The sequence below is a fragment of the Halictus rubicundus genome, chromosome 14, assembly GCF_050948215.1.
Source record: "Halictus rubicundus isolate RS-2024b chromosome 14, iyHalRubi1_principal, whole genome shotgun sequence".
NCBI classification, from domain to species: domain Eukaryota; kingdom Metazoa; phylum Arthropoda; class Insecta; order Hymenoptera; family Halictidae; genus Halictus; species Halictus rubicundus.
In genome coordinates this window covers 4,059,459-4,080,655 of record NC_135162.1, presented here as the reverse complement: position 1 = coordinate 4,080,655, position 21,197 = coordinate 4,059,459, and the positions used below count along the sequence as shown (strand labels likewise).

Here is a 21,197-nt window from a genome sequence, read left to right as displayed (position 1 = left end):
GAACCCAGACTCTTCTAAGTGTGATTTAACATCACGAAAACCGCGATCTACAATACAAAGGTCTCCCCGTTTCATAAGAGTTTTCAAGCCATTGGGATCTCGAAGTACGATCTGCACGATTTCAGCATCATTCTGGTTGGCATAAAAAGGTCCGAACATGTCAATGATATATCCATTTGTCGTGCAAATGGTAAAAGGTTTACATAGAGGTACCTTTTTTGACCTGAATGTGATTTTCGCTGGTATGCATTGTTCGAACTATTTTGATGGCGAATATACATATGTTCCATCGAAAATCAGTGCCAATTGATTGTCAATATCATACAATTTTTTAGCTACATTAGAAGTTTCATTTTCAATTAAATGCTCACGGGAAAACGCCCTAACACCGAAGTGGAGAGGAAGAATATCCTTTACAAAACAATTCATGACTGCATGACAAAAATCAGAAACTTGTTGGTCGCGCTCAAGTAGATGCACTTATTCCATGTAAAAAAATGTTAAATAGATAAGTAATACAGCCCGTAGATGATTAAAGGCCGAAAGTACTCCAAAAATATTTTTCCGGAAATTATTAAAAAATAGTTTAAACATAGTTAAAAAATGTTTTTACAATAGCGGTTCATCAACAATCATACGGTTAGAAATCGAAAAAAACATCTGATTAAAGAAAAAAAAAAATTGGCACAGGGCGGGATTAGAATCTGGTCCAAAAAGTCTTCAGCGGTTCCGCAGTCGGAAACCATAGCTACTGCACTAATCAGCGCCGTTGAAAGCAACTTCGAAATATTGCGGTGTACCCTGCATAGTATAATTGTCGTTTTTTGTACTACGCAATTTTTAAAGTCTGGACGATGTTTCGCTGAACTTAGGAATAATTAATATTACATAATATATTTTTACGATAATTATAACTTAGTTTTTCACGGAAAAAACGCCGAAAAAAGTGGTTTTTATTTTTTCCTACTATGACGCACCAATCGCAAGGAATTTGAAAAAAATTGAGCATAATACTTAGGACAATATCTCATTGGTAAATTAATTCTGTTCTGGTGTCTCTTCGATTTCCATATGAAATCTGCATTTTTTCGATTTTTACAGCCAGAGTTTGCAACGGAAAAATCTGAAAACGATTCAAAGTATGTGGTTTGGTGTCCGAAACGTGTCAGATTTATTCAGAATTTTAAATTGTCATTAAATGGGGAAAATGGGCCAAAAACCGGATTTTCGTTTTTCCTCTATTACTACCTTCACAGATGAGCTATCGGGCTAAAACTTGGCTGAAAGGTATCTTTTTGGTAGGCTATCGAATGGCGCAAATTGGAATACAATCCCTTCCAAGGCAGATTTGACCCCCAAACCCGGCTATAGCCTTTCCGCACACTCTATTTCGCACCTCAATCTCTCACACGACCGGAAACGGAAGTCTATAATAAAAACATATCATTCCATTTAAAAAAAAACTTCGATGACATAGAGATCTAAAAAAATATAACCTTAAACAAATTTTTTGCCAGTCATAATATTTTCCCGTCTGAATCATCTAATTGTAATCTAAAATTTTGTATGTATGTGTGTATGCGTAGAACCTTCGGGGGAACCGTCTACATAAGGCGATAACTAAACGCGGAAACTATTATTTTCCGCTTACTGTCCACTAAGCTTCCACGTTCGATATACTCCGCGAGAACGGGTAAATTAAAAGGAGATTGCAGCAACGATTCTCAGTGAAAATGCCGGCCCAATTTGGGAGCGTGAACAGCCCCATCGCGACGGAGCCAGTGATCAACATTAACACACAATACCTTCAAGATGACATCGTGATCAGTGGTTTCTCAGGTAACGAAGAATTTCTTACGTAGGTCCGATATGTATTACGTGTACCTATACAACGTGTATTATAGTATCGGCGAATCTAACGCGTTTGTCGTTTTCTCCAGGTCGTTTCCCGGAGTCGGACAATGTAGACGAGTTGAAGAAGAATTTATTCGAGGGTGTCGACATGATCACGGACGACGAACGTCGATGGCCAGCCGGTATCTACGGTTTACCAAAGAGAATCGGCCAATTGAAGGACATTCAACACTTCGACGCCTCTTTTTTCGGTGTTCACCCGAAACAAGCTCATGTGATGGACCCACAGCTTCGGGTACTTCTGGAGGCAACGTACGAGGCCATAGTCGATGCTGGCATTAATCCACAAGAGATTAGAGGATCGAAGACTGGTGTGTTCGTCGGTGTTTCTACCGCACATTCGAACGAGATGTGGACGAAGAATCCGGAAGAGATCAATGGTACGGAATGTGGCTATTTTCTTTCGGGCATAGGCTCCTCGTTGAAATTGGAAAGCGAATTTTCTTTCGGCGGTATACATGTACATACGTGCGTACATACGTACTAACTTTGAAATCGATTTTCGCAGGCTACGGATTGACCGGATGCTGCAAAGGCATGTTCGCCAACAGGGTATCGTTCGCTTTCGACTTCAATGGGCCAAGTTACGCGCTAGACACAGCTTGCTCGGCGTCGCTGTACGGTATGCACCAGGCGATCAGCGCGATGCGTTCGGGAGAGTGCGACGCGGCTATCGTTGCCGGGTGCAACCTTTTGCTGAAGCCTACCTCGTCGCTCGAGTGCCATAGATTAAGCATGTTGTCGGCAGACGGCTCGTGCAAAGCGTTCGACGCCGCAGCAAACGGCTACGTCAGATCCGAGACAATCGGTGTCCTGTTCCTACAAAAGTCGAAGGACGCGCGCAGAGTGTACGCCACCGTGATACACTCGAAAACGAACACGGACGGCAACAAAGTCGAGGGCGTCACATATCCGAACGGGCAGATGCAGAAAAAAATGATGCGCGAAGTCTACGCGGAGGCTGGAATCAATCCAGCAGATGTTGTCTACGTGGAAGCCCACGGAACCGGCACCAAGGCCGGCGACCCGCAAGAGACCAACTCTATCGCAAACTTGTTCTGCAAAGGCAGGAAAACTCCTCTTCTTCTTGGCTCGGTCAAGTCGAACTTGGGTCACGCGGAAGCGGCCAGTGGAATGTGTTCTATGGCGAAACTGTTGATCGCTATGGAAGCAGGAGTGATACCAGGCAATCTTCACTTTAAGAATCCGAACAAGGATATACCGTCTCTACACGACGGCAGCATACAGGTCGTCGATAAAAATATGCCATGGAAGGGTGGCCTAGTCACCGTAAACTCGTTCGGTTTTGGCGGAGCCAACGCGCACGTACTTCTTCGTAGCAATCCGAAACCAAAACTGTCGCCAGTTTTAGATAGTAAAATACCCAAGTTGGTCGCTGTATCCGGCCGCACAGAGGAAGCTGTACAGGTTCTTCTAGACAAAGCCAAAGAACACGAGAAGGACGACGAGTTCATCGCTCTTCTTCACGACACGTACGCGTTGAACATACCCGGTCACCTTTACCGGGGCTATTCCGTGCTGGGAACGGCCGGATCCGAAGAAACTAGTCAAATCAGTACCTCGGAGAAACGTCCTATTTGGTTCGTGTTCTCTGGTATGGGCTCTCAGTGGGCTGGCATGGGCAAGGATTTGCTCTGCATCGAACCGTTCAAGCGAAGCTTGCAACGTTGCGCCGACGCCTTGAAACCCGAAGGTGTTGATCTGATGAACGTCATTCTGAACTCGACACCCGAATCCTTCGTTGAGAATGTCGTTCACTGCTTCATATCGATCGCAGCTATTCAAGTCGCCCTCGTAGACCTTCTGGCGTACTTGGGCATTCATCCGGACGGTATCGTTGGACATTCGGTCGGTGAGCTGGGATGCGCTTACGCCGACGGTACTTTCACGCCGGAACAAACCATTTTGGCCGCGTACTGGCGTGGAAGATCTATTCTGGACTCGAAACTGTCGCCCGGAGCTATGGCGGCCGTAGGGTTAAGTTGGGAGGAGGCTAAAAAACGATGCCCGCCGGACGTGTATCCAGCTTGCAACAACTCCGAAGATTCTACAACGATTTCCGGTGACGTAGATGCTGTTAAGAAATTCGCCGAGGAGCTGAAGAAGGAGGATATCTTCGTACGAGTGGTAGCAAGCAGCGGCGTCGCGTTCCACAGCAAATACATGGTCCCTGCTGGCCAGAATTTGCGCTCCGCTTTGGAAAGGATCATACCGAATCCAAAACCGCGTACCACCAGGTGGATCTCCACGTCCATACCCACTGCAGCTTGGGACCATCCATTGGCGCAGCTCAGCTCGGCAGCCTACCATGTGAACAACATGCTGTCGCCTGTACTGTTCAAGCAAGGGCTTTCATACGTGCCTGAAAACGCGATCACCATCGAGATTGCTCCGCACTGTTTGATGCAGGCGGTTCTCCGTAGATCGTTGTCGAAGAGTGTGACGAACATAGGATTGCACAAACGGGATCACAAGAACAACTTGCTTTTCCTGCTCGAAAACTTAGGAAAATTGCACATGGCTGGCGCACAGCTAAGGATCTCGAAACTGTACCCACCGATCAGCTATCCGGTCGGCCGTGGTACGCCGATGATCAGCTCTATGGTTAAATGGGACCACTCCACCGAATGGGCGGTAGCCGATTTCTGCAAGACCGACAATCTCTCCGGAGAGAGCGTGATCGAGTTTGACCTGTCCAAAGAAACGGACGCGTACATGGCTGGTCATACGATCGACGGAAGAATCTTTTTCCCGGTTACCGGTTACTTGGTACTCGTTTGGAGAACCTATGCGAAGCTGCGCAACGTCGACTTCGAGAAACTACCCGTTGTGTTCGAACATGTAAAATTCCTGCGCGCTACAATCATGCCTAAAGAAGGCCCGATTAAATTCTTTGTCAATATACTCATGGGAACCAATGAATTTGAGATTTGCGAGAACGGCTCGGTGGCGGTGACAGGAAAGATATCTGTACCGGAGAACACGGAGAAAATGATGCTGAATCTTCCAACACCGGTAGTGCGAAACGATCCCGAACTGTTGGACCTGAACACCAAAGACGTTTACAAGGAACTCCGTTTGCGAGGATACGAATATACTGGAGAGTTCCAGGGTATCGAATCCGCCAACAATCGCGTTGGCAATGGAAAACTTCTCTGGACTAATTGGATCTCCTTCATGGACACCATGCTCCAAATTGTCATTCTACAAAAGGATACCAGATCCCTGCTTTTAGAAACTCGTATAGAGTATGTTGCTATCAATCCTGTTGCTCATATGGAACAAGTGAACGACTTGGGGAAAGACCAGGCTCTTCCAGTATATTGTTACAAGAATATCGATGTCGTCAAATCTGGCGGTATCGAAATCAGAAAGATGAAAGCATCCTTGGCCCCGAGAAGGCAGCAATCTCAAATCCCTCCCAAGTACGAGAAATACACGTTCGTACCCTATGTTAACCCCAAGCCTACGGTAGAAGACCCTGAGAAAGCTAAAGTGAATGCCCTTACCATCTTGTTGCAAATTGTCCGTGAAAACTTGGCAGCATTGAAAATGAAAGCCGTAGAAGTAGCCGGCGATCGTCCCGTAGATGCTCTCTTCGCAATCACTGTGTTGGACATCTTGTACAGCGACACCAGTGTTACTGTAAGTAATTATCATTGTTATTATTATTATTATCATTATTAGGACTCTCACAAATGATTTCTGTTTCAGATTGATTACCAGGTCGCTGCAACCAGTAGCGTCGAGCAATATGCCAGCTTGAATGCGCAAAACGTAAAAGTTGTACAAAAGGATCTGAACAAGACACCTGTGGGCCAAGACTTACACTTCGTCGTAGCTACGAACGTACTGTCCAAGAATACCGCCGAAGCTGTACTGAACAATCTGTCTGACAGTCTGAGGAGTGGTGGCTACGCTCTGCTTGAAGAATCCGGTTTGAATAATTTGGATAGCTCGAAGAAAACCGCCAATCTGATAATCGTAGGGAAACAAGTAGCGCACGGAAAGTCTTACGTTTTACTCAAGAAGCCTGAAAAGTTGGCGGAGCCGATGATCGTCCAAATAACAGAGAAGAACTTCCAGTGGGTAGAGAACCTTAAGGCGGCGCTGAAGAAAGCTGCGACGGAGAAACAAGAGATTCTTGTAGTCAATCAAGGCGACGAACTTCTCGGTAAGTATTCGAACCTACCTGTTAGAACGCGACCATAAGTTCGTATCATCATTGGCAGAATTTCTGTATAACGAATATTATTCTCCACAATTCAGGCATGGTTGGGCTTATGACCTGCGTTCGCCGCGAGGATGGCGGCACCAACGTGCGTTACGTGTTCATCCAAGACAAGAACGCTCCCAAGTTCAGTCTCAATGATAAATTCTACGCCGAGCAACTGAGCAAGCAATTGATGGCCAATGTCTTGAAAGGAGGAAACTGGGGAAGCTTCCGGCACTTGCTCTTGGACCAGCAAACAGGAGCTTCGTCCGTCCAGGTTGAACACGCGTACATCAATGCTCTGCACAGAGGAGACCTGAGCAGTATGCGATGGATCGAGAGTCCTCTGAGTTACTACGAACCGGAGAAGTCCTTGGGAGTGGAACTCTTCCACGTATACTACGCCCCGTTGAACTTCCGAGATGTGATGTTAGCCACTGGAAAGCTGCCACCGGATGCTCTGCCTGGAAACTTGGCTAGCCAAGATTGTATCTTGGGTCTTGAATTCTCCGGACGTAACTCAAAGGGTGAACGAGTTATGGCGATGGTACCTGCACGCGGTCTGGCGACCACCGTAGTAGCCGATTCTGCATTCTCATGGATCGTACCTAAAAAATGGTCTCTGGAGGAAGCTTCGACGATCCCGGTAGCCTACGCGACTAGTTACTACGCCTTGTTCGTTCGAGGTGGCCTGAAACGCGGCGAAACCGTCCTGATCCACGCTGGCAGTGGTGGTGTTGGTCAAGCCAGTATCTCCATCGCTTTGCACGCAGGCTGCACAGTGTTCACAACGGTCGGTACACCGGAGAAGCGACAGTTCTTGAAGAAAATGTTCCCTCAGTTGACCGACAGGAACATCGGCAATTCTCGAGACACCAGCTTCGAACACCTGATAATGAACGAGACGAACGGTCGTGGTGTGGACGTGGTGCTAAATTCGTTGTCCGAAGAGAAGCTGCAAGCCAGCGTCAGGTGTCTCGCCGATGGTGGTCGGTTCCTCGAAATTGGAAAATACGATCTATCGAACGACGCGCCTCCGGGAATGTCGTTGTTCTTGAAGAACACCGCCTTCCATGGAATATTGTTGGACGCCATTTGCGAGATCGACGGCCCTGAAAGGAAGGAAATGGTCAGACTCGTCAAAGAGGGTATCGACAACGGAGCTGTTCGCCCGCTGCCAGCTACTGTCTTCTCGGAGCAGCAGATCGAACAGTCGTTCCGGTTCATGGCCACAGGCGAACATATTGGTAAAGTTGTGTTGAAGATTCGCGAAGAAGAGAAGGAGACAGTGGTACAGCACCCAACGCCAAAGATCGTAGCAGCCATTCCGCGCACGTACATGAATCCAGACAAGTCTTACATCCTGGTCGGAGGTCTCGGAGGATTCGGTGCAGAGCTCGCCGAATGGATGATCAAGCGAGGCGCGAAACATTTGGTACTGACATCACGGTCCGGTATCCGAAACGGCTTCCAGTCCCTGTGCGTTCGTCGTTGGCGCGAATGCGGCGTGAACGTTGCGATCTCGACGGTGGACGCGACAACGATGGCCGGAGCAAGGAAGCTGATCCAAGATAGCAACAAGATGGCTCCTGTCGGTGGTATATTCAACTTGGCGGTTGTTCTAGTCGACAACGTGCTCGAATACCTTGAAGAGAACGATTTCGCCAAGGTAGCAGCGCCCAAAGTCTCTGCCACGAAATGCCTGGACGCGGTGTCGCGAGAGTTATGTTCGTTGCTGGACTATTTTGTTGTCTTCTCCTCCGTTTCGTGCGGCAGAGGTAACATTGGTCAGACGAATTATGGTCTTGCAAACTCTGCCATGGAGAGAATCATCGAGCAGAGGCAAGCGAACGGTCTGCCTGGCCTTGCTATTCAATGGGGAGGTATTGGAGATGTTGGATTGATTTTAGGTAAATTGATCCTCGTTTTTCAAAACTTTAGCAGCGTATAAAATAGTACGGTCGAGAGGGGGGGAGGGTGGTATATCTTTCTCTTAATTCGGACCTGCTCGGAATATATTTTTTCATGTTTGGCTTTCTTTTCTAGATTCTGTTGGTGGTGGCAACGACACAGAAATCTGTGGTACTATGCCACAGCGTATTGGAAGCTGTCTGGAAACCATTGACGTCTTTCTACAGCAACCACATCCTGTCTTGGCCTCCATGTGCGTAGCGGACCGACGTAAGAGTCAGGAGACAACCAACAAAGTCAGCATCGTTCAGGCGATAGCAAATATCTTGGGTATTAAGAAACTGGAAAGCATTAACTACTCTATCACTCTGGCCGATCTCGGAATGGACTCAATTATGGGAACAGAAATCAAGCAGACGTTAGAAAGAAATTACGATGTAGTACTGCCCGCACAGGAGATCCGTAACCTGACGTTCGAGAAGTTGAAGTCATTCGACTCTGGAGCGGTTGAAGTAGAAGCTAACGAACCGGAAGCCGAGGAAGGAGATGGAGCACAATATTGAAGTGGCGATTTGAAAAAGCTTCTGACCCTTGCACGTTTCGCTACATGGCAATGTGGCAATGTGTGTATGTATGTATGTATGTCCTACGTAATGCCGTATTTTTTCTACGCTACAAGATTCGGTTTGGCGCGACTGCACTGTGCCAAGTTTTCAGCCGAACGACCAGTGTTCAAATCCTGTCAGATAACGCATTTTTTTTTAATTTTATTATGTTTTATCATTGTATATTTATATTATCAATTTTGATTAAACTTCAATATAATGATAAGTACCGATTTCATTTTGATAAAAAAAAGTAGTAAAGTAGGAAAGTAGTAAAATATATCACCTCGCAATTCTAATTACGGATCAGACAGGATGTCAGTATCAATCAACGTTCGAAAGGACAATATCATATAAGGGAGAAAAGACCGCACTTGTTAAAGAAAAGGTAGATGAACTTATGTCACATCACACAAACGTAATAGTAACTTGTTCGAAATCCGAAAAATCACAAGAAATTTATAAAATTTAATATGTAATTATTATATATTTATTGATTCCCCTCGGGGTTACAATTTTAATTACATCTCCCGCTTTCGCTCGCTCTTACCCTAATCTTAACCTTAAACTTATCCTAACTTACCCTAACTTAACTAAACTTATCCTAAAACACGCCATATATAGAGAGAGAGCGATCTTACACTAATATCCGCCGCGTTCTTATTTTTCCCTCTCCCACACACACATGTGTTACGTCCCAGATGGGGCGGTTTATAAGTTTCCGGGGATAAGGCGCAGTTTCGTACCTACCTGCATTCACCGGCATTGGTTCGGGAAACTCAGGGCTGGTCAAATGAATTGTACCTGAAATTTTATAAAAAAACAACAAAGGTTTGGTTTATTCTGAATTTGGTTCTGAATCAGATTCTACAATTAAAGATTCGCATAGCGCATAAGCTAGAGCGCTTATAAACGGTTCGCTTAATAGTAGTGATAAATTACCGAGTCGTTGGTAGGCGCTCGCAAGTTGTGGTTGTGGGGTTTGAAAGAAAGTCGATACTTAGTCGATATTAAATTGGCGAAATTACTTTACTACCGGCGCGACGCGTATGTTGTATAGAAGTCTGTTATCGGGACTTAATAGTCGAACTGATTTGAACTGAATGATCCCTAACTGAAGAGTTGATTTCCTTTTTATAGCGTGGGCAGTCCTTTGTTTCTTAAAAGTGCTGCCTTAGGCGTTTGTGTTTTCCGATCTTCCCGATGTCTCTTGCTTAGTCAGCTGTGTGTTGCCAAGATGAAATCGTCGTCTTTTCTTGTGGTTCGGCATAATTTGATACTTTCTTCTTTTGCGTCTAATCTGTAATCTGTTCTTCATCTGCGTGTCTTGCAGGAAGATAAGTCGGAGTATTTTTAGCCGCGCCGAGTTGCCAACGTATATTTTGATCTTATTTTATTTTTCTCGCGTGACAATACTAATGTTCCTCATTTCCTCTCCCCCCTCCCTACACCTCACCCATCCCTCCCCCGCCGCCTGGACCTCCTCTTCCTGCTGCTCTCTCTTTCACTCCATTCCTATGCATTCTCTCCTTATACTTCCTCTCCCATACCTCTTCCATTCATGCTCTTCCTCCATTCATCCACCTTCCTCATCCATTCCTGTCCTTCTCCTTCATCCCCTAATACTTCCCCCACCATCCCCTGCCAACCTCTCCCCTCATCCCCTCCTATACACATTTCCCACACGTGCTCCCACGTTTCCTCCTCCCACCCACAGACCCTACATACTTTCTTCTCCTCCTCCAACCAATACTTTCCACCTCTCATGTCATTTCCCAACCTGTACCTGGCCACCCTTTGCCACCTGCTCTCTCCCCACCCTTTCTTCAGGTACCCTGGTATCCCCTCTCCCTTCACCCTCCCGTACCACATGTTGTACCTTGCTCTTCCTATCTTTTCCCATCTCTCCCCCTGTTGCTTCTTCTTTTCCCTTTTCACTATCTCCTCACTCACTGCCTCTATCCTCTCCTCCATCATCTCCTCCGCCTCCTCCGCTGTCCAGCCCCTCTCTTCCCAAAAACGCCGTCCCTCCTTCTCCCAACCTACTAGCTCCCCTCCCCTTCTACCCCTTCCTCTTACCTGTTCCCAGCACAACCTAGCTAGCTCCCCCCCTTTTCCCTCCCTCAACTTCTTCTCGTACCCCCATGCCCTTAACCCTGTCCTCCCTCTCAACAACTCCCATGTAATTATTATATAAATAATAATATATAATAATAGTAAATAACCCTGTTGTTAGTAAATAAATACATGTTATTTATAATTCAAAATGCAATTTTATGCGCGAAATTTAATCGATTGAAAGTATAAATACAAATGATAAACAATAAAATTAAAAAAAAAATGCCTTAGTAGGCAGGATTCGAACCCTGGTCGTCCGGGTGAAATGGCACGCTACCGCCGCGCCACACCAATTCCTGTAGCGGAGAAAAAATACGGCATTACATGTATATATGATATATACATTTATATATATAATTTATAATATCGTAATATGAGACATATATAAATATACATATATATAATAATATACATACATTATTACATTTATGCGCTTCGTGGCATAAAAAAGCTGCTTTAAATTTCGTTTAAATGATATTTGAATATATATAATTATAATTTTCTTTCTGACAGGAAGTGAATTCCGGTATTATTATAATGTTAAAAATAAACTGATTCAATTTAATATCAGTCAAATGATTTCCTTAGCTTTTGCATACACGTGACCGCCATTAGAGTTTCATTTCAGAGAATGTGACAACGAGTCCTGCGTATATCTACGCGCCCGTGGCAATGTATGTGTTAGCATGTGTTGGTCGGCTGAATCGGGCTCATGAGGCAGAAATCAGTTTCACGAAACGCTTGTACATTTACGGGTTTGATGACAACAGTAAGACGAAGGGTGATATGTGGCAACCATGTCTAGTCGCAAGCTTTCTCTCTCAATTTTCGTTTCTCTCTTTTGAAGGCAAACGTTCATAATATTTTTCAATAAGTAAATAAAGAGCATCGAATAAGCTGACCTGTTGTTCATTTTACTTTAGCATTTATCGATATCTTATCGATCTAATTAAAGAGTAACAAGAATAAAGAGTAACAAGCACTCGAGAACACAATTATTTCTTAGAAATAAAATTTTATTGAAAAAAAATGTGCATTCCCAATATGAAAAACGTGTTTAGTTTTCTTGTTTCTGGCGATAGCTCGGATCAGAAATTGCAGCACTTGGATCACACGTGAATGACACTGTTAGTGCATATCGAGTTCCAGATTGAACCTTTTCAACCGCATGTAAATTTTCACTACCTGAAGTGAACATCGACACTCTGCCTGTAAAATGAATTTTTTATTAGAATTATTTTCCTTCTTAAATATATGTACGTAATATTTTTTATTAGATTAATTGTTTACCTTTCCGTGGTTCCACCGTTGTGTTAACATTATCTTTGTCTATGTACATAAACCGACCTCCCTCAAAATCTCTCCCATAATCATTTAAATAAAGCAAGGAAGTGTAAAAGAATGATTTGTATGTTTCCTACGGTAAAAATTATACGAACGAATTAAATATTAGACAATTAGTCGTTCCTAATTGAAATGCATACCTTATCAACATGTGGGTGCCAATACTCGTCGTGTATGGTCTTTGCAGATATATTAGTCATTCGTGAGAAAAATGTAGGCATTGTTAAATATATTTTATTGGCAGGTACTCCAAAATTATGTGCTACTGCATGGTGTATTTTAGTTTTGACTACTCTAGAGTTAGAAAATGTTGTTTAGTAAGAAAAGCAAGCAACAATTAAGTAACCGTTTATATGAAGAGAAAACCATACTTATAAATCGCAAGGTCTGCATTATTAAATATTTTCTTAGCTTTGGGCAACGTATAAATATCAATGAAAGCTTTGCCTTTGCTCAACGCACCGGTATGAAGGTCTAAAATACTTGCACCCCCATCGGAACCACCTAAATTCAAACCATTCGTTGCTATCCTTAACAAAACATCTGTTTCTGCTGATGATACCAATTTATCTGTAACTATTCTTCCACACTTTTCCGGTGTACATTCAGGATATTTATTTGCTTCTGTTTTATAATCGTTCGAACAGTCAAGGTATTGCGTACGGCTTAATAGAACCTCTTTCTGCTTTGCAAAATTAACTTCTTTACCTTGTTTACCATTATACCATACTATGAATAATACTGCAAGTATTAGGGCACACCGTGACCATACCCTTTGATATGGAAATGTCACGGATGGACCAAATTTTCTGGAAAAACATATTAAAATATTGTATCCAAGATTTCATTGAAAAATGATTGAAAACATCGTAAAAATACTAAAAGATAATTAAAAACCTACGAGTTGTCATTTTCTGTCGCACTCTCTTTCGGTTGTTCTTTCTTTTCATTCGTTTTCTCCATCTTTACTTGTTTCTTTTTCTCTTTCTTAATTTCTTGTGACATTTTGCAATATTTCCAAGCCACTTACAATAACAGCATTTTACTGTGTATGTTCTCTGCGTGCCTCACAAGAAGTCCTCTGACAGGAATTCGGCAGGAATGCGGCTGCAAGCCATCCGATTGGGTCATTCCACAGGAACTTTCGGTTCTAGCTGAATTATTGGCTAAAGTGTGTGACGTCAAAGCCTAACCATTAGGTGCGAGCAGGTGCGAGCGAGGACCTCCCTTCCACCTGTGCCGTCTCGAGGGATTTCTTGTGCGGCAGGGAGAGTATACGCATGGCATACTCTGGCATTCTGTGGCATACGAAAAGTCATTATTAGAAAAATTGTTAGTGTAATAGCAAATATCGATATTTAAAAATCCTGGTGCCTTCGCGGGTGATACAAATAATATTGTGAACATAGATTTTTGGCAGTTTAAAGAATCGATATGCCTCTTTCTATTTCCAGAGAGGAAATTAAAATGCTCTGCCATAGACGAGGTATTGGAGTAGACCAATCACCCAATGTATTTTTTTGTCTCGCGTCCGCGGGGCTCTAGAGCCATCTAGAGCCAGAGAGGAATGAGAGTGCTCACGCCCGGGTTTCCGGCGTTCCCGACATAGTGCTGACATCTGCTCAGCCTTAGCATGGCACAGAACCGGTCAGTCTTTCCTGGAACAGAACCGGTCAGTCTTTTAGCATGGCACAGAACCGGTCAGTCTTTTAGCATAAAACTGAACGCACATTATTTTTTTAACCAGGATTAGAACGTACAGCTTAATTGTTGTATATGAAATATGTAACTAACATGTGAATCTTGTGTACAAAATCTCTAATTAATATAAATTAGAATAATATTAATTGTAATGATACGTATTTTATTTTTTTTCCAAGTTTGTAGTTGCAAACCTTAGTTGTAAAAAATGGAAAATCCGGAAAAATTAGAACAAATACAGATCTCATATCGAAGTTTAAAAGCGACCAACCTGAATATTAATCTAATAATGAGCTATTGTCATCAACACTATCTTAAATTTTTTCATATATTTAGCTACTGTTATTATTAATTAAAAAAAATTTTCTTTCATGAATAAATATTTTTTCCACCTCAGCACCATAAGATTTTTACTAGATGACTTTAAAAACACATTAGAACTATTTTTAAATAATTTTACTCGAAAACATTCTAGTTTACTCTTTATTTCACCGTTCTACTAATTTTTTATGGGCTGCATTGCAGCTCTGTTTAACACCCCTTTACAACCCAATACCATGGTACCATCCATATTCAAGGAAGAACAATTTTTTGCGACGATCATTGAAAAAATAAAAGTGTTTCCTTCATTTCAGTCCTTTAGTGCGTTGGTGACGTAGCGCCCAGCACACCTACCTGTGTTCTGTGTCACATCTGGAGTTTTATGGTACGCTAACAATCGCTATTGAGTCGCAAGCCAGACCGTACAAGCGAATGCATCCACAACTTCCAGAGACCTGCCTCCAAAACTAATTAAAGGAAGGCTAGACATGCAGTGTGTACTAAACTCCTCAAAAGAGGCGGATTCCAGTCGCTCGTGTTATAAACCTATTTCGATACTTCATCGAAAGGGTGATCTTACATATTTCTGTAACAGTTCCTGAACACATTATCATTCATCTGAAACTGCTTTGTACGACATTACACACGCCACATAATTTTTATTTTCTAATTTTGTCAAAGTAGTATATATAACAGAATCATACAAGTGTCTACAATTACTTGAAATCCAAAATACAGAGCGTTTCTTCCTCTGCGACTGTAAAAAAAGGACTTTAAAAGAATGTTAAGATAACAGGTGGGCTGTCCTTCCAAAAGGCACCTGTGGCCAGAGTTGGGCATTATTTAGATAAAAAATTATTTAAATAACGATTCGAATAAAAGATACTTTATCTTTATTCGTTATTCGCAGGTTCGAATAAAAAAAGTATCTTTATTCGACGAGTATCAGATAAATAATTTTATTCGACGAGAATTTATCCGACGAATAAAGATAATTTTTTTTATTCGAAGCGGATTTATTCGAACTTCGAATAATTTTTTCATCTTTTATCTGTATCTTTTATTCGAAGGCTTCGAATAAATCTTGGAATAACTTTTGCCGAGCGCCGAGCATCAAAGACTCAATGAGGACAGACGACATACAATGTAAGCGGATGGAGAATCGCGCACGAATGAAAGTTTAAACTTTTAGATTTTCAACATATCCTCAAAAAACTGTGACGAGCGAATGGAGGGGATTTTCCTGATGAAAATGAGGTCAAATTCGAGTGTAATCGAACAAGTTTCACTGATACGTAATGGTACGATAAAAATTACAATCTCATTAAAGACAGTCCAAATGATGTCGTGTTTGGACTCATTTCGATCGGAACAAGCTCTACAACTCATTCGTCTTAAAATATTGTTCTGATTAAAAACATACAAGCATAAATTGCCAATAATGCTGGATTCCCCATCTGCTTACATTGTATACCGTTTGGCAGTCGTTGGGTCTTCGACGTTCAGCGCTCGTCGGTCCTCGTCAGCCGTCGTCGCCGTGTATTCGTCGAGCTGGCAAAAGTTATCCGAAGATTTATTCGAAGCCTTCGAATAAATCTACGGATAAAAATGCTAAATACAGTCCAATTTGTACCGTGTTTAGTGTCATTTTAATCAGAAGAATGCCACGAATTAGTTGGCGCAAGTCCCATAAAAAAATCATGAAAAATAATGAAGTTTTGCAATTGGATTGGTAGTTGTTTCACACCGATATCTCGCGACTCTGCGAGCTCAGAACTTCAAAGACCAGCGACCGACCAACAGCCTACAATGTAAGCAGATGGGGAATCGAGCATTACTGGCAATTTATGCTTGTATGTTTTTAATCAGAACAATATTGTTAAGACGAATGAGTTGTAGAGCTTGTTCCGATCGAAATGAGTCCAAACACGACATCATTTGGACTGTCTTTAATGAGATTGTATTTTTTATCGTAAAATTAGGTATCAGTGAAACTTGTTCGATTACACTCGAATTTGACCTCATTTTCATCAGGAAAATCCCCTCCATTCGCTCGTCACAATTTCATGAGGATATATTGAAAAATCTAAAAGTTTAAACTTTCATACGTGCGCGATTCTCCATTCGCTTACATTGTATGTCGTCCGTCGTTGCTGGGTCTTTGAAGCTCGGCGCTCGGCAAAAGTTATTCCAAGATTTATTCGAAGCCTTCGAATAAAAGATACAGATAAAAGATGAAAAAATTATTCGAAGTTCGAATAAATCCGCTTCGAATAGAAAAAATTATCTTTATTCGTCGGATAAATTCTCGACGAATAAAATTATTTATCCGATACTCGTCCAATAAAGATGCTTTTTTTTATTCGAACCTTCAAATAACAAATAAAGATAAAGTATCTTTTATTCAAATTTTCATTTAAATAATTTTTTATCCCAAATAATGCCCATCTCTGCGAGGGCCGTTAGCACCGTGAAAGATTTACTTAATATTTAATTGAATTTAATAATTACAAAGAGTGTATCATGAACAAAGTGCATGCACTTGGAACTGTTACAGAAATATGTAAGATCACCCTTTCGATGAAGTATCGAATGAGGTTTATAACACGAGCGACTGGAATCCGCCCCTTTTGAGGAGTTTAGTACACACTGCATGTCTAGCCTTCCTTTAATTAGTTTTGGAGGCAGGTCTCTGGAAGTTGTGGATGCATTCGCTTGTATGGTCTGGCTTGCGAGTCAGCGTACCATAAAACTCCAGATGTGACACAGAACACAGGTAGGTGTGCTGGGCGCTACGTCACCAACGCACTAAAGGACTGAAATGAAGGAAACACTTTTGTTTTTTCAATGGTCGTCGCAAAAAATTGTTCTTCCTTGAATATGGATGGTACCATGGTATTGAGTTGTAAAGGGGTGTTAAACAGAGCTGCAATGCAGCCCATAAATAATTAGTAGAACGGTGAAATAAAGAGTAAACTAGAATGTTTTCGAGTAAAATTATTTAAAAATAGTTCTAATGTGTTTTTAAAGTCATCTAGTAAAAATCTTATGGTGCTGAGGTGGAAAAATATTTATTCATGAAAGAAAAATTTTTTTAATTAATAATAACAGTAGCTAAATATATGAAAAAATTTAAGATAGTGTTGATGACAATAGCTCATTATTAAATTAATATTCAGGTTGGTCGCTTTTAAACTTCGATATGAGATCTTTATTTGTTCGAATTTTTCCGGATTTTCCATTTTTTACAACTAAAGTTTGCAACTACAAACTTGGAAAAAAAATAAAATACGTATCATTACAATTAATATTAGAGATTTTGTACACAAGATTTACATGTTAGTTACATATTTCATATAAAACAATTAAGCTGTACGTTCTAATCCTGGTTAAAAAAATAATGTGCGTTCAGTTTTATGCTAAAAGACTGACCGGTTCTGTGCCATGCTAAAAGACTGACCGGTTCTGTTCCAGGAAAGACTGACCGGTTCTGTGCCATGCTAAAGCGGCGATGTCACGAAAGTGGGAACGCCGAAACCCCGGGCGTGAGCACTCTCATTCCTCTCTGCTAGAGCTTCCTTACCATTTCTATGTCACATTCTACCATATCGGTCGGAACTAATATTGTGGAACTAGCAGAGAGGATAGGAGCACCGACGAGATATATATAAAGACTGCCAGCACCGACGAAATATATATAAAGCAGAGAGGAATGAGAGTGCTCACGCCCGGGGTTTCAGCGTTCCCACTTTCGTAACATCGCCGCTTTAGCATGGCACAGAACCGGTCAGTCTTTCCTGGAACAGAACCGGTCAGTCTTTTAGCATGGCACAGAACCGGTCAGTCTTTTAGAATAAAACTGAACGCACATTATTTTTTTAACCAGGATTAGAACGTACAGCTTAATTGTTTTATATGAAATATGTAACTAACATGTAAATCTTGTGTACAAAATCTCTAATTAATATAAATTAAGAATAATATTAATTGTAATGATACGTATTTTATTTTTTTCCAATTTTGTAGTTGCGAACTCTAGTTGTAAAAAATGGAAAACCCGGAAAAATTCGAACAAATAAAGATCTCATATCGAAGTTTAAAAGCGACCAACCTGAATATTAATTTAATAATGAGCTATTGTCATCAACACTATCTTAAATTTTTTCATATATTCAGCTACTGTTATTATTAATTTAAAAAATTTTTCTTTCATGAATAAATATTTTTCCACCTCAGCACCATAAGATTTTTACTAGATGACTTTAAAAACACATTAGAACTATTTTTAAATAATTTTACTCGAAAACATTCTAGTTTACTCTTTATTTCACCGTTCTACTAATTTTTTATGGGCTGCATTGCAGCTCTGTTTAACACTCCTTTACAACTCAATACCATGGTACCATCCATATTCAAGGAAGAACAATTTTTGCGACGACCATTGAAAAAACAAAAGTGTTTCCTTCATTTCAGTCCTTTAGTGCGTTGGTGACGTAGCGCCCAGCACACCTACCTGTGTTCTGTGTAACATCTGGAGTTTTATGGTACGCTAACAATTGCTATTGACTCGCAAGCCAGACCGTACAAGCGAATGCATCCACAACTTCCAGAGACCTGCCTCCAAAACTAATTAAAGGAAGGCTAGACATGCAGTGTGTACTATACTCCTCAAAAGAGGCGGATTCCAGTCGCTCGTGTTATAAACCTCATTCGATACTTCATCGAAAGGGTGATCTTACATATTTTTGTAACAGTTCCAAGTGCATGCACTTTGTTCATGATACCCTCTTTGTAATTATTAAATTCAATTAAATATTAAGTAAATCTTTCACGGTGCTAACGGCCCTCGCAGAGATGGGCATTATTTGGGATAAAAAATTATTTAAATGAAAATTTGAATAAAAGATACTTTATCTTTATTTGTTATTTGAAGGTTCGAATAAAAAAAAGCATCTTTATTGGACGAGTATCGGATAAATAATTTTATTCGTCGAGAATTTATCCGACGAATAAAGATAATTTTTTCTATTCGAAGCGGATTTATTCGAACTTCGAATAATTTTTTCATCTTTTATCTGTATCTTTTATTCGAAGGCTTCGAATAAATCTTGGAATAACTTTTGCCGAGCGCCGAGCTTCAAAGACCCAGCAACGACGGACGACATACAATGTAAGCGAATGGAGAATCGCGCACGTATGAAAGTTTAAACTTTTAGATTTTTCAATATATCCTCATGAAATTGTGACGAGCGAATGGAGGGGATTTTCCTGATGAAAATGAGGTCAAATTCGAGTGTAATCGAACAAGTTTCACTGATACCTAATTTTACGATAAAAAATACAATCTCATTAAAGACAGTCCAAATGATGTCGTGTTTGGACTCATTTCGATCGGAACAAGCTCTACAACTCATTCGTCTTAACAATATTGTTCTGATTAAAAACATACAAGCATAAATTGCCAGTAATGCTCGATTCCCCATCTGCTTACATTGTAGGCTGTTGGTCGGTCGCTGGTCTTTGAAGTTCCGAGCTCGCAGAGTCGCGAGATATCGGTGTGAAACAACTACCAATCCAATTGCAAAACTTCATTGTTTTTCATGATATTTTTATGGGACTTGCGCCAACTAATTCGTGGCATTCTTCTGATTAAAATGACACTAAACACGGTACAAATTGGACTGTATTTAGCATTTTTATCCGTAGATTTATTCGAAGGCTTCGATAATTTTTGCTATAACTTTTGCCAGCTCGACGAATAAACGGCGACGACGGCCGACGAGGACCGACGAGCGCCGAATGTCTAAGACCCAGCGACTGCCAAACGGCACACAATGTAAGCGGATGGAGAATCGTGCATTATTGGCAATTTATGCTTGTATGTTTTTAATCAGAACAATATTGTTAAGACGAACGAGTTGTAGAGCTTGTTCCGATCGAAATGAGTCTAAACACGACATCATTTGGACTGTGTTTAATGAGATTGTAATTCTTATCGTAACATTACATATCAGTGAAACTTGTTCGATTACACTCGAATTTGACCTCATTTTCATCAGGAAAATCCCCTCCATTCGCTCGTCACAATTTTATGAGGATATGTTAAAAAATCTAAGAGTTTAAACTTTCATTCGTGCGCGATTCTCCATCCGCTTACATTGTATGTCGTCTGTCGTCGCTGGGTCTTCGACGTTCGGCGCACGTCGGTCCTCGTCGGCCGTCGTCGCCGTTTATTCGTCGAGCTGGCAAAAGTTATCCGAAGATTTATTCGAAGCCTTCGACCAACAACCTACAATGTAAGCAGATGGAGAATCCAGCATTATTGGCAATTTATGCTTTTATGTTTTTAATCAGAACAATATTGTTAAGACGAATGAGTTGTAGAGCTTGTTCCGATCAAAATGAGTGCAAACACGACATCATTTGGACTGTCTTTAATGAGATTGTAATTTTTATCGTACCATTACGTATCAGTGAAACTTGTTCGATTACACTCGAATTTGATCTCATTTTCATCAGGAAAATCCCCTCCATTCGCTCGTCATAATTTTTTGTGGATATGTTGAAAAATCTAAAAGTTTAAACTTTCATTCGTGCGCGATTCTCCATCCGCTTACATTGTATGTCGTCTGTCTTCGCTGAGTCTTTGATGCTCGGCGCTCGGCAAAAGTTATTCGAAGATTTATTGGAAGCCTTCGAATAAAAGATATAGATAAAAGATGAAAAAATTATTCGAAGTTCGAATAAATCCGCTTCGAATAAAAAAAATTATCTTTATTCGTCGGATAAATTCTCGTCGAATAAAATTATTTATCTGATACTCGTCGAATAAAGATACTTTTTTTATTCGAACCTTTGAATAACGAATAAAGATAAAGTATCTTTTATTCGAATCGTTATTTAAATAATTTTTTATCTAAATAATGCCCAACTCTGGTCACAGGTGCCTTTTGGAAGGACAGCCCACCTGTTATCTAAACATTCTTTTAAAGTCCTTTTTTACAGTCGCAGAGGAAGAAACGCTCTGTATTTTGGATTTCAAGTAATTG

The 21,197-nt window shown here is 41.2% G+C and overlaps 3 protein-coding genes across 3 annotated transcripts; 1 reads left to right on the top strand and 2 right to left on the bottom strand.

Annotated features, from left to right (window-relative positions):
• The first annotated feature begins 1,586 nt into the window (after positions 1 to 1,586).
• Positions 1,587 to 8,622, top strand: LOC143361006 (fatty acid synthase-like). Its single transcript, XM_076800246.1, has 6 exons — positions 1,587 to 1,839; positions 1,941 to 2,294; positions 2,423 to 5,580; positions 5,650 to 6,109; positions 6,205 to 8,058; positions 8,195 to 8,622. The coding sequence occupies exons 1-6, from the start codon at positions 1,734 to 1,736 to the stop codon at positions 8,620 to 8,622; spliced, it is 6,360 nt and encodes a 2,119-aa protein (XP_076656361.1). The 5' UTR covers positions 1,587 to 1,733.
• Positions 8,623 to 10,109: 1,487 nt separating this feature from the next.
• Positions 10,110 to 10,830, bottom strand: LOC143360857 (uncharacterized). The gene is made up of 2 exons (XM_076800009.1): positions 10,744 to 10,830; positions 10,110 to 10,706 (listed from the first exon to the last, which is right to left on the bottom strand). Exon 2 carries the CDS (start codon positions 10,639 to 10,641, stop codon positions 10,195 to 10,197), a length of 447 nt encoding a protein of 148 aa, XP_076656124.1. The 5' UTR covers positions 10,642 to 10,706; positions 10,744 to 10,830; the 3' UTR covers positions 10,110 to 10,194.
• A 947-nt stretch (positions 10,831 to 11,777) lies between these two features.
• Positions 11,778 to 13,323, bottom strand: LOC143360928 (2-oxoglutarate and iron-dependent oxygenase domain-containing protein 3). Its single transcript, XM_076800133.1, has 5 exons — positions 13,028 to 13,323; positions 12,498 to 12,935; positions 12,267 to 12,420; positions 12,073 to 12,199; positions 11,778 to 11,991 (listed from the first exon to the last, which is right to left on the bottom strand). The coding sequence occupies exons 1-5, from the start codon at positions 13,129 to 13,131 to the stop codon at positions 11,840 to 11,842; spliced, it is 975 nt and encodes a 324-aa protein (XP_076656248.1). The 5' UTR covers positions 13,132 to 13,323; the 3' UTR covers positions 11,778 to 11,839.
• Positions 13,324 to 21,197: the final 7,874 nt, after the last annotated feature.

Coding starts and splice junctions, on each gene's coding strand:
- LOC143361006 (XM_076800246.1), top strand. CDS start 1,734: ATGCCGGCCCAATTTGGGAGCGTGAACAGCCCCATCGCGACGGAGCCA. Junction 1,840..1,940: donor CGTGATCAGTGGTTTCTCAG/GTAACGAAGAAT, acceptor CGTTTTCTCCAG/GTCGTTTCCCGGAGTCGGAC. Junction 5,581..5,649: donor ACAGCGACACCAGTGTTACT/GTAAGTAATTAT, acceptor TTTCTGTTTCAG/ATTGATTACCAGGTCGCTGC.
- LOC143360857 (XM_076800009.1), bottom strand. CDS start 10,641: ATGATGGAGGAGAGGATAGAGGCAGTGAGTGAGGAGATAGTGAAAAGG.
- LOC143360928 (XM_076800133.1), bottom strand. CDS start 13,131: ATGTCACAAGAAATTAAGAAAGAGAAAAAGAAACAAGTAAAGATGGAG. Junction 12,421..12,497: donor GCAGACCTTGCGATTTATAA/GTATGGTTTTCT, acceptor TTCTAACTCTAG/AGTAGTCAAAACTAAAATAC. Junction 11,992..12,072: donor AACGGTGGAACCACGGAAAG/GTAAACAATTAA, acceptor TTCATTTTACAG/GCAGAGTGTCGATGTTCACT.